General features: G+C 33.6%; 1 protein-coding gene across 2 annotated transcripts; it reads left to right on the top strand.

Moving 5' to 3' along the window:
* Positions 1 to 1,611: 1,611 nt before the first annotated feature.
* LOC115880549 (kinesin-like protein KIF9) lies at positions 1,612 to 11,447 on the top strand. Of its 2 annotated transcripts, none has more exons than XM_030897779.1 (12): positions 1,612 to 1,927; positions 1,992 to 2,085; positions 2,147 to 2,360; positions 3,544 to 3,671; positions 3,734 to 3,951; positions 4,048 to 4,195; positions 4,554 to 4,868; positions 6,806 to 6,917; positions 6,987 to 7,189; positions 10,589 to 10,741; positions 10,834 to 11,112; positions 11,235 to 11,447. In XM_030897779.1, the coding sequence occupies exons 1-12, from the start codon at positions 1,695 to 1,697 to the stop codon at positions 11,424 to 11,426; spliced, it is 2,289 nt and encodes a 762-aa protein (XP_030753639.1). In that variant the 5' UTR covers positions 1,612 to 1,694; the 3' UTR covers positions 11,427 to 11,447. The 2 variants fall into 2 exon arrangements, with proteins under 2 accessions (XP_030753639.1, XP_030753638.1); XM_030897778.1 differs by having other exon boundaries at positions 1,614 to 1,927; positions 11,232 to 11,447.
* Positions 11,448 to 11,999: the final 552 nt, after the last annotated feature.

Here is an 11,999-nt window from a genome sequence, read left to right as displayed (position 1 = left end):
TTTTTTAAACTCTAATACCAAAAAAACCGTCCATATGGATCCAACCTTTGAATAAGAAGACTAAGGAAGGAGCCAAGGAAGGAGCATATTAAAAATCTTAGGTACACCGCGATGGGCCTCAAATATGGCCGACTTAAATTCCGGTTTATCAGTGCCGTTCTAATTTTATTTAAAAATCTAAAACTATGATGTAGCGTAGACCTGGGGTAGACTCAATAATTTGTTATTTTATTTTACGTTGTGAATAAATGTTGGTAGTTATTAAAATTGTTATAAAAATATATAATTCTAATAAAAATAGATAAGTTATAATAAGTATTTATTTAACACAAATATCCGATACGCTACTGAAGCAGGTAAGTCAAATTAACGTATCAAAATTCTTTGACATCTGATCTTTGACAAGTAGTAAATAAAAGCTAAAATGCAAGAAAATATATATAATTTAGTTAATTTAAGTGAATTTCATAAATGATCGGTTTACTACACGTATGTATATTATATAGTCACTTACTAGCGAAAAGTTGTTCCATTATTTCACTCAATTTTTGCCGAGATCTACCGCACGCTACACAACCAACTATTTTAGAGTCTTTTTCGATAAATCGCGATAATGTCACTGTTAATTTAAGTTCTGCTACAATTTCCATCTAGATTTACTACTTTTATACAACTATCAGTAGTAGAATAAATAATAAATAACATAAAATAAGCTCTGTAAAGACTAACAAATCACAAAATTTCATATCAAATTCAAATGTGTCAAATGAATCGTCAAACAGAACTGTCAAGGATCCCCACCCTAGAGTCCTTTTTCCGCCCACCATGCATGAATACATGGATAGCATTATGCTCCTTCCATAGATAAATGAAACAAGTTTAGATTGGAAAGTGCCCATAAGGACAATGTAAACACTATTTGGCGCTATTTTTGCAACGGTCGCGACCCAAAACTTTTGAAAATTTCGGAGCGGTTCGGCTTTTTCCGGAATTATATCGCCAAATATTGTTTATTCAAATTTATTATTATTTTCCTTTAATTTTATAAATAAAAGACAGTGTGTTGCATACAAGAAACTTTATTTTATATAAGGACGCATGTATGAAATACCTATGAAACATTGGAAACCGACGTTATGCCACGATTCACTATGGTTTTTGCAGTTCACAGTTCACAGCACAGCTTTTTAAGTTTTTAATGCCACTTTTTCACAATTATCACCGGTTGGAGTAAATAAAACGTGAATTAAACTCACAAGATAGCAATTATTACTTTGTAAATGGACGCTATAAACACTTTTCGGAATTTCTTTAATGAGAGCGGTTTAGATTTTGAAAGATTATTATGATTTTTGAAGATTCTGACTTTGACAAGAGAAAATTATTTCTGTCTTTGTTTGCCGTTGTTCTTAGCGACCGCTATAGCAGCGCCAGATCGCGTATAACGGTCGCGACCCAAAATAATTTCGCGACCCAAAATTTTTACGGGCTTTCCAATCTAAACTTGTTGCATTTATCTATGGCTCCTTCCTTAGTCTTCTTATTCAAAGCTTTGTATATTTAAGATAAATTAAAAAAGGGGGAAAAGTCGGGAACAGACCACAAAAAACCGTCGGTATGTAATGTTTGTTTATGAATTCATGATGAATTCTGTCAAATGTCAGCAAAATTAATATGAATTAATCAAAATAAAAATGACAGGCAGCATTAAAGTTTTTTATCGCGTGTATCCAACCGAAGAAACTGATTTGGAAAATGTTGTTATCGACAAACAATCCAACAAAGTATTGGTGCGCCGTTTGCAAGAACTGGCCAAGAACTATACCGGCTCGAAAAAAAACTTCTGGCATTTTCAAACTGACGGAGTATTTCTAGAAGCGCGTCAGGATCATATTTTCGAAAAAATCGCATTGGACTTATTAAACGAGCAAGTGCCCTTATTTAAACAATATAGCGGGGATATTATTTCATATAAACGATATAATTTTTAGTGTCATGCAAGGAAAAACGGCCGTTATTACTGCTTTCGGACAAACAGGATCGGGAAAAACATTTACGGTTGGCGGTCTGAATTTTGCAGAAAAGGTTTTAGCTTGTATAAAACTTTTCATTAAAATACCATACTTTTTCCATTTTCTATTCGTAGGATTTCGGATTGGTACCGAGAATTGCATCCGCTGTGTTCGAAATGAAGCGGGAGCAGCCTAGAAATATGAAAGTTTGCATTGAGATGTCGTACATTGAATTTGAGCGTTCCAATGCCGTTGATCTCTTGGACGATCACGCTATAACCCATCGTAAACCGTTTTCTAAAGTCGAAGTCAAGAACGAATATCAAGCGTTGAAATGTATTTTTCTAGGTAAATATCGGTCATTTAATTATTATCTTTGTCGTTATTCTTTATTTTATATAATTTTTATTAGACACTTTTTCCTAACTATACACTAATCGATCGGCACGAACATTTTGATGTATTTTGAAGTTTATTTTGTTCTAGTGGGCCGATTTTGATGATCTTTTAACCAATTTGTAGCTAATTATTTTACTTTTTAGTATTTCTTTCTGGATTAAAAATTGAAGTTCCCACTGGACTGGAACGCAAATAAAAAACTTTAAAATACCGGATGCGTCTCAAAAGTGGCTCATCACCCCCTATAACTTTTTTATTTTTTCAGATAAAAAAACGATATTTGGTATGTCAGTATATGACATAAATTAGGATTCATTGACGTATTTAATTGTTTTTGGTCACTTCCTGTTTCACCGGAAATGACTACAACTTTTGATTTTTAAATGGCACCCTCGGTATTTTTTTACTTTAATCGATAGAGGATGACATTCTGAATAGAATGACATATCATATGTCAACTTTTGACAGTCTCGCTTAATAAAAAATCGTATTTTAAAATTCAATCTAGAGTGCCATGGCTATGTTAAAAACACTAATTCTTAATCAAGGAGCCTTGGAAAAGTAGATTATTTGATCATCTAATGTTTTTAGTGTTTTGTCGTGGCCAGTTTGAAAATGCTCAAATCGTATTTTTAATCATATCTCAATTTTTTCAAATGGAACGAGGGTGGCTCATTAGCATATTTAGAAAAAGCATTTTTTTACGAATAATTTGATACCACACACTCGGTATTTCGAGTCAAATTTTCGTTACGAACCGCAAGTTATAATTTCAAATAATGTCAAATGCAAAAATGTCAAAAGTTGACATATGATATGTCATTTTATTAAGAGTGTTAATTATTTTCTATCGAATAAAGTAAAAAAAAACCGAGGGTGCCATTTAAAAATCAAAAGTGGTAGTCATTTCCGGTGAAACAGGAAGTGACCGAAAATAATTGAATACGTCAATCAATCCTAATTTATGTCATATACTAACATACCAAATCTCGTTTTTTTATCTGAAAAAATAAAAAAGCTATAAGGGTGAGCCACTTTTGAGACGCACCCGGCAAAATTTTAAGGTGCCCTTTACACCTTTCCCGTTACATCGGTCTTTCATTCCTGTGATAGTATATGAAATTAATTTAAGGTGAAGGAAGAAAACGATTCAACAATGCTGAAAGTGGCTACGCCTCGAATCTTTACAGTACCGTGGTCACTTTCTACGTCACCAGGCGCGATACGGACCTGACCAATCCCACAAAAGTAGTCTCAAAGGTTTTAGAGATAGAATATCGCATGCAAATTGGATTTCTTTATCAATTCAATTTGTTCCATAGCTACATGTGTTGGATTTGGTAGGAAATGCTTACGCAAAATCGTCGGCCACTCACAAAGAGGCGAAGACCATCGGTCAAGCGAATGTTATCAAGTCGGAACTGGAACAGTTCGTTTTATGTTTGACGGAAAACATGCCGGAACGAATTAAGGTCAAACAACGTACGAATGTTCTACTTCATTATCTAGACGGAGATCTGTCCAATCGACACTCTCTGGTGTAAGATCATTGCAAAATGTTTTTATTTTAGACACCCTGTATACGTACAGGGTGTCTATAAGCTTGTTCAATATAAAAAAAATCTTGTTCAACCAGTTTTATAGGGCATATTACAAGACTCCGCGCAGACTTGCTGGTAACCTTATCATCCTTGAGATTTGGAGCCATAGTCAAGGGCTTGAAACCGAAAATCAGCGAAAATCCTTACTACATGAACGAAGAACTGGAGTTGGAGTATTTAAAAGTACTTATTAGAATTTTTTCTTAGCAAAAAAAAACTATATTATACAGGGTGTTTTAAAAAAATGTGCCATCTCTCGTCGTGGGGAGATACCACACGTAAAAATAAGACTTATTTTTTATATCATATTTCCGATTCTGCTTCGTTTTGTAGCTACAGTTTTAATTTTTTTTTTTCGATTTACAAACAATTTTCTTCCAAGTGTTTTTAGCGATTCCAATGAAATTTTGAGGGTAAAAGTTACTATAAGTGCGATATTTTAATAACATGTGGATATGGGTTACAGCAAGATGGGACATGTTTTTTGAAACACCCCGTATACAGGGGGTGGTCTACAACCAGTTTTATTCATTCATTTCAGAAAGAACTAAAAGCGTGCCAACGAGAGAAATACCTGGATTCGGTCCTTCTCAATCAGAATCTCGTTTTCGGCTTGAGCAGTGAGAGGATCGAGCACGTGGACCGCACGGTTTGCGATTATTTGAACAACCATTTGGACGAGATGAAAATGCTAAACGTGGCAGACGCGAAAATGGTTTTGGAACGTATGAAATATACTTACAAAAGTCGCGAGGAAAGCATAGAGAGACTGCAAGCGGAAAATCAACAGTTGATGGTGAAGAGCGAATCGTCTTCTTTGAAGATAAAATCCTCGAAATCCTGTACCAATTCTTCTGTAAGTTTCATCAGTTTGTTGTATTAATTCAGCGTGTATCTTTGATTTATTTTTTACTTAGTTATTCCAAGTTAGAGATATAATCACCCTGTATACATCAGTTTTGTTGGTCCGGAATGATTAAACATATACTGGGTGGTCCGAATCGTATTCGGGAATCTTGGGCAGCATAATATCTGCAGACAAAAATAGGTAAAAAAGTTCGTATATAGCCTAAAATGGTTTCGGAGACACAGGATGAAGAAGTTTCATTTTTATTTCGAATTGTACAGGGTGGGTCAAATTCGACGCTTTTAAATGGAAACACCCTTTTCTATAGAAGATAGACAAAAACTAATATCGGTGTCTGGAGCTCAATTTTTGTCAAAAACATGATGGTGAAAACCGCATATCGATATCTGTTACCGTTTCGGAGTTACGGGGTGTTTTTCAAAATATGCATTTTTAACAAATCGTTGTAACTTTTTGCTATGGAAAATTTTGTATTTTTATAAAAACATATTTCCAAAGCACCTTTTATGTAGAATTTAATGGTTTAAGTATAATTTTTTTAAATTAATAATTTAAGAATTATCAACAGAAAATTTGATTTTTTATATGGGACATCCTGTATATTTTTAATTTATTTAAAAGAATTTAAAATGACCTTTCCAAAAATATAACACACTTGATATTTTGCTCGATTCCTCTTCGAGATATAGAGTATATAAAAATTCGCCTGCTTTAAATAAGTAGGCTTTGAACGGCACCGGCTGTAATGCAAAAAAATTCTAGCTGTGAGCATCAATTAAAACAAAAATAATATTGGCTATGAGAGATGCAGAATTTTATAACAATTTAAAATATATTTAACCAACATCAACACATTTAAACTATATCTAATAACAATAAAAATAAATAGCAAACCAAGACATGAGATTTTGCTACAGGTGTTCGACATATCGACCGTCTTATGTTATGGACAGACGGGGCAGTTTTTGAGCATTTCTCGCGGAATTCATTAATTCAGTGGAGATGAAAGATACCCTCCCATAACTGCTAAGTATTTCTAATTCTTGTCTAGATTATACGGAAGAATAAGGAACCTTTATTCTTCCGCAAATATATCCATAGGATTAAATCCATGGGCACTAAGTCAGGCGGCCTCGACGGCCAACGGCTGGGATCTTGGTTAGTTATTCAATTATTCTTAAAATTGGCTGCAAAAATTTGCTGATAACTTCAGCGTTCAGAGGCGGTGCGTCGTCTTGCTGGAAAAATATGTTTTCGAGTTCCATTAAGGGCATATCATCAATAAGTGGTCCAAAGCCTACTAGTTTAAAGTGGCGAACTTTTAAAAATTCTGTATTTCGAAGGGGATTATAACAAAATATCAGGTGTGCTATATTTTTGTGAAAGGTAGTTTTAAATTCTTTTCAGTTAATTAAACATATAGAGGGTGTCCCAAATAAAAAATCAATTTTTCTGTTGATAACTCTTAAATTATTAATTTTAAAAAAATTATACTTAAACCATTAAATTCTACGTAAAAAGGTGCTCTGGAAATGTTTTCATAGAAATACAAAATTTTCCATGGTAAAAAAGTTACAGCGATTTGTTAAAAATGCACATTTTTGAAAAACACCCCGTAACGCCGAAACGGTAACAGATATTGATGTGCGGTTTTCACCATCATGTTTTTGATGAAAATTGAGCTCCAGACACCGATATTAGTTTTCGTCTATCTCCTATAGAAAAGGGTGTTTCCATTTAAAAGCGTCGAATTTGACCCACCCTGTACACCCTCGAAACGAAGCATTTTAGGAGATAAATTTATACGAATCTTTTTACTTATTTTTATCTGCAGATCATGCTGTCGAAGTTTCTCGAATACAATTCGGAATCACCCCGTATATCCGTTTTAATAATAAAAATACATCTTTAAACGCACGTTCTAGACTTCTAAAAATGGAAAAAAATCCAAAGAGAGTATGAGTTTGAAGGAGAGAAGATCCAGCAGCGGCACTCTGGAAAAGAAAGTAAAAATACCCGCCAGCACCGAGTTTCATGGTTATTGCTTACTATTACTATTATTACTACTATAATATATGGAGTAATCAAATTGTGTAATTTCCTTAGTTTCGACTGAAGTTTCGCTCACTCACAAAGCGAACAAAAGAAAGTCTACAGTGGAGAACGCGACTAAACGTTCGGGCAGAAAAAGATCGATCAGCAATACGTCGGTGGACAGAAAAGATTCCAGAGCCAGCATCAAGAGCAGCTCTAGCTACAATCCGCCCTTACCCGACCTCGTTACTGACAATATGGAGTTGTGGAAACAGGTAAGAGCCAGTATCAGAATTTAGACGTACAGGGTGTTTCGAAACACTGTGCCATCTATCGTGGGGACGCATTTCTTCATGTAAAAATAAGATTGAAAAATGATGATTGAATGATTCCCAAGCAGCATTTGGACGTTGGGACAACGTTGTGTCACGCGACCAAACGTCGGGGCGCAACGTCGGCACAACCTCGTGCCAACCCTAGTCTGCACTAGTTTGGAGAATAATTTTTGGGTCGAAACGACGTTGGATACCGACGTTGGCTAGAAGCCTAATTTAGTACAAACTGCAACGTTGTTTAAAATCCTAATTCACAGAAATACAAAACTAATATGGCGTCTAAGTCGTGTTTTATCCTAAATTGGGATAATTGTAGTAAAAATATTATTTTTATGATTTAGTTAGAGACATATGTCAGATGGCAGTGAAGGAAAACAAAACAAAAGTATTTAAGTTTGGGGGATGTTTGAAGATCATAATTATTGAAACACTTTAACCGACTCTATAACTCGTTACCCAAGGCAAAAAAGTTAAACGCAAACAACTTTATTGATAAATGTATTGTTTCTACTTTGAAAAATACTAATGGGCCTTAAAATTAAAGAAGTTTTAAAAATTTTTTGAATTTTTTTACTAAAATGAGAATAATTTATTCCAAAAAAAAAATTGTTTCCGCCTGTTTTTTAGGGTCAAATATTTCAAGTTAATGTATTCAAAAAGCAGGAATTGCTATTTTAGGAACGAAATATTTTCTTATTTCACAACATGGCGGCTTTCACTTTGTTGTTTTGGGGATTAAGATGGAGTAGTTCGAGTAGTCGCATACTGGATTAATAAAGTCGCAGTTCGGCCTTAACAGGTAGTATACTAGTAGCAAGATTGCCTAATTTAGTCATCCTAGAGTTTAGCTGGTGCCGCCCTCTATAATCTAAATAAACGAGGGAGTGGATAAACTATCGGTAATATATGTCGATGTATATTTAAATTTAGTTTTATATGTACCTTTCTTATTTTTAATTAAGTTTTTTTATAAAAACAAAAACAGCACTGAACTGTCTGACTGAACAGAACAATGAAGTGAAAATTTAAGATTTAAGGTTATGGTTCAATACAGTTGCAAGAGAAGGTAGTGACTCGACGTCCTACCAATTAAGAATAAGGAAATCTAAACAACGTTGGAATTAGTAAAACAGACGACGTTTGCATAACGTTGGAATAGGTCCTGAAACTGACGTCAGGAAAACTCTATATTGTCCAACGTTGTAACTACGTTGTCCGAATCACCCTAAAGATCACTTAATAATAGGTTACAAGACAACGTTTATTCGACGTCGCAGAAGCTTCTACTTTGCTGTAGTACTAATCCAACGTCAGCACAACGTTATAAAAACGTTTAAATTTATTTTAATACCCAAGGTAGGGGGCTAACTATTGTTTGTAACTAATCCAACGTTGTGTTTAGTAAACATGTGGTCGCAAGTCGTGAAAATGCTACTTGGGTTGAAATATGAAAAATAAATCTTATTTTTACGCGAGGAAATGTCCCCACGAGAGATGGCACACGTTTTTTGAAACACCCTGTATATCGATATAGGCCATGCCTATATATATACATTGCCAAAATTATTGCATATATATCGTTTAAAAATATACGGAAAGGAATTTCAAGAATATCTATACTGATATATAAAATCCTTAAGTAGTTGTGTGACTGACATACTGATTAATCACGATCCTGCTCAAACCACTCAACGTAAGAAGCTCAATTTTTGCATACAGGTTGATTCTAGGGTGTAGAGGTTCGATAAGAAGGGATTTTTCGAAATTCCAGTCCCCTTCTACTTGAAAACCCCTCAAATATTACAATATTTTTATTTAAAAAAACGGTCAAGTTTCCAAAAATTGCTTAAAACACTTATATTTTATTCTGTTTTTTACATATTTTATAATTTTTTAAAATTGTATACAGGGTGTTTCGAAAAATCTGGTCATTAATTAATCACGATCCTGTAAAGCGCTTGACGTAAAAGTTGATTTTTGGAAAACAGATTGACTTTAGGGTGTAGAGGTTCGATAAGAAGGATTTTTTGAAACTCGAATTCTAAGGGGTGAAACTATCCCTCAAAATATTTCATAAAATATGACCACTGAGTAATCACGATTCTGCTTAAACTGCTTGGCGATGCCCACGTCGTCTCACAGCTTGAATTGAGGCTCGTGGAGGCAAGACAGACTGTTAATTAGTTGTGAGAAATAATTAAAATTGTTTTCAATATTTTCTGTTTAAAATGAAATTTGTTTTTGTTGATTTTCACTCATTATGAAATAAAATTATAATAACAGCCTAGTTGCACTTAGATTTTTAATATTATATTAGTCGTGTAGTAAGCCAATATGTCCAAAAATATAAAAAGAATCATATTAGGTACAAAATAAAATAAAAATATCCTTTGAATAAGAAGACTAAGGAAGGAGCATAATGCTATCCATGTATTCATGCATGGTGGGCGGAAATGCATGGTGGGGATCCTTGACAGTTCTGTTTGACGATTCATTTGACACATTTGAATTTGATTTGAAATTTTGTGGATTTGTCAGTCTTTACGGAGCTTATTTTATGTTATTTATATCACGATCCTGTAAAGCGCTTGACGTAAAAAGTTGATTTTTGGAAAACAGATTGTTTTTAAGGTGTAGAGGTTCGATAAGAAGGGATTTTTTGAAACTCAGAATCTAAGGGGTGAAACTATCCCTCAAATATTAAAATAACAGTGACACTATCGTGATTTATCGAAAAAGACTCTAAAATAGTGTATTGTGTAGCGTGCGGTAGATCTCGGCAAAAATTGAGGGAAATAATGGAACAACTTTTCGCTAGTATATGACTATATAATCACATACTGCTTAAACTTGACGATGCCCATGAAATTCACTTAAATTATATATTTTTCTTGCATTTCAGCTTTTTATTTATTACTTGTGAGAAAGATTAGATGTCAATAATTTAGATACGTTAATTTGACTTATTTGCTTCAGTAGCGTATCGGATGTTTGTGTTAATAAATACTTATTATAATTTATCTAGTTTTATTAGATTTTTATATTATTTATAACAATTTTAATAACTACCAACATTTATTCACAACGTAAAATAAAACAACAAATTATTGAGTCTACCCCACGTCTACCCTACATCATAGTTTTACATTTTTTAAATAAAATTAGAACGACACTGATAAACCGGAATTTAAGTCGGCCATATTTGAGGCCCATCGCGGTGTACCTAAGATTTTTGATATGCTCCTTCCTTAGTCTTCTTATTCAAAGAAAATATCTAATAAATATATGCAATAATTTTGGCCACATGTATAGTAAAAACTTTTCTGTTTTCTGTTCTAGTTTACTACATCTGTCAGTTATAAAAACACAGTTGAAGAATACAAATTCAACGAAAAAGAACTGCGTAGTCAGTTCAAAATCTATCTTGCCGAAGTGGATCGTTTAAATAAGCTAAAAGACACGCTTGATAAGTGCAGCCGAGATCTAGTTGTGGTAATGATTATAAAACCAGCAAAACAGATTCAAAAAATCAAATTATTTCGTATTAAAACTGTTTTGCGAGTGTTTTATATCTATAATTTCAGGCACAAACCTTTAGAAAATTCAATAGTAAAGACGAACTAGATGAAAATGGCAATTTGGTAATCAGTTTCAGCGAGAAATCGTGCCAGGATCAGTTGGAGAGCACGCGCGCTCAGCTTCTCGATCAGCAAGAGCAAACGTTAAAGTCGCAGGAAGAGTTTAAGATCTTTTTCGACAATCGACAAAGTTTGGTGAAGAAACTGCACGCGGATTTCGACGCGTATTGCGCGGAGCACAACAACATGCCTTGTTCGAATGTTGCCCTCGTCGAAAACGATTTGGTATATAAAAAATCGTCGGCTAAATCTAAAAGCGATTATATTGGTACAGTCAATATACAGTATATGCGCTCGGATTTAATTTACTCCCGTGTTAAAGTAATTTTTTTTTCATGTTTTAGCAGCAACTTTTTTCCATGAATGCTGATATTGATGCTGAAAAATTAGGCAGAACTGACGAAGAACTCGTCACTGAAGTTCCGCATTTAAACGAGAGAATTAAGATGATTAAGTCTCTTCAGGAACTGATGTTAAACGAGATGAAAAGGCGTCAGTACGCAAAGGAAAAAAGTAAAATTCAATGGAAAAATAAATAATCTTACATTACAATCGACCTTTTTATTTAAATTATTTTTCACATAATTCGTTGTTTTGCGCGCATCGCAGGTGAAAAAGAAACATCTTATTTTGGTTATTAATGAATTAAAGCTTATTTTTAATAATGAAAAAGATAGCTGGTAGTTATAGGACAAAAAAATATCCCAATAAATGAGCAGTTGTATTTTTAAAAGAATTTATAAAATTTGAATTGCATATTTTTTTACTGTAAGGATGCGTCTGTATATGGTCTGTATGACCATTGTATAACATTTCTTTAATTTGTTTCTAAACTAGATTTGGATTTCTACACAAAATAAAAATAACATCAAAATGGCCCAAATATGATGAAAAACCTAAAAAAACACACTTTTTAAAGATGCTTTATTAATCTATGGACGTAGGTTTTCATGTAAGTTTTACTCGCCCAACCCTGATATAATCAGCACATCCTCAAAGACATCGTTTTATTTAATTAGCTCTGTTATCTATGGTTTTTGTTCGCTTTAAACAAAGAATGGTAAAGAATATTATATTTTTAAGTTATGGTTTTATTATTCTTTGTGTTATGT

The sequence above is a fragment of the Sitophilus oryzae genome, unplaced genomic scaffold (assembly GCF_002938485.1).
Source record: "Sitophilus oryzae breed Bouriz unplaced genomic scaffold, Soryzae_2.0 scaffold_1625_pilon_pilon, whole genome shotgun sequence".
NCBI classification, from domain to species: Eukaryota; Metazoa; Arthropoda; class Insecta; order Coleoptera; family Curculionidae; genus Sitophilus; species Sitophilus oryzae.
The sequence above is the reverse complement of the archived record's forward strand: the minus strand, read 5'-3'. Positions and strand labels throughout refer to the sequence as shown.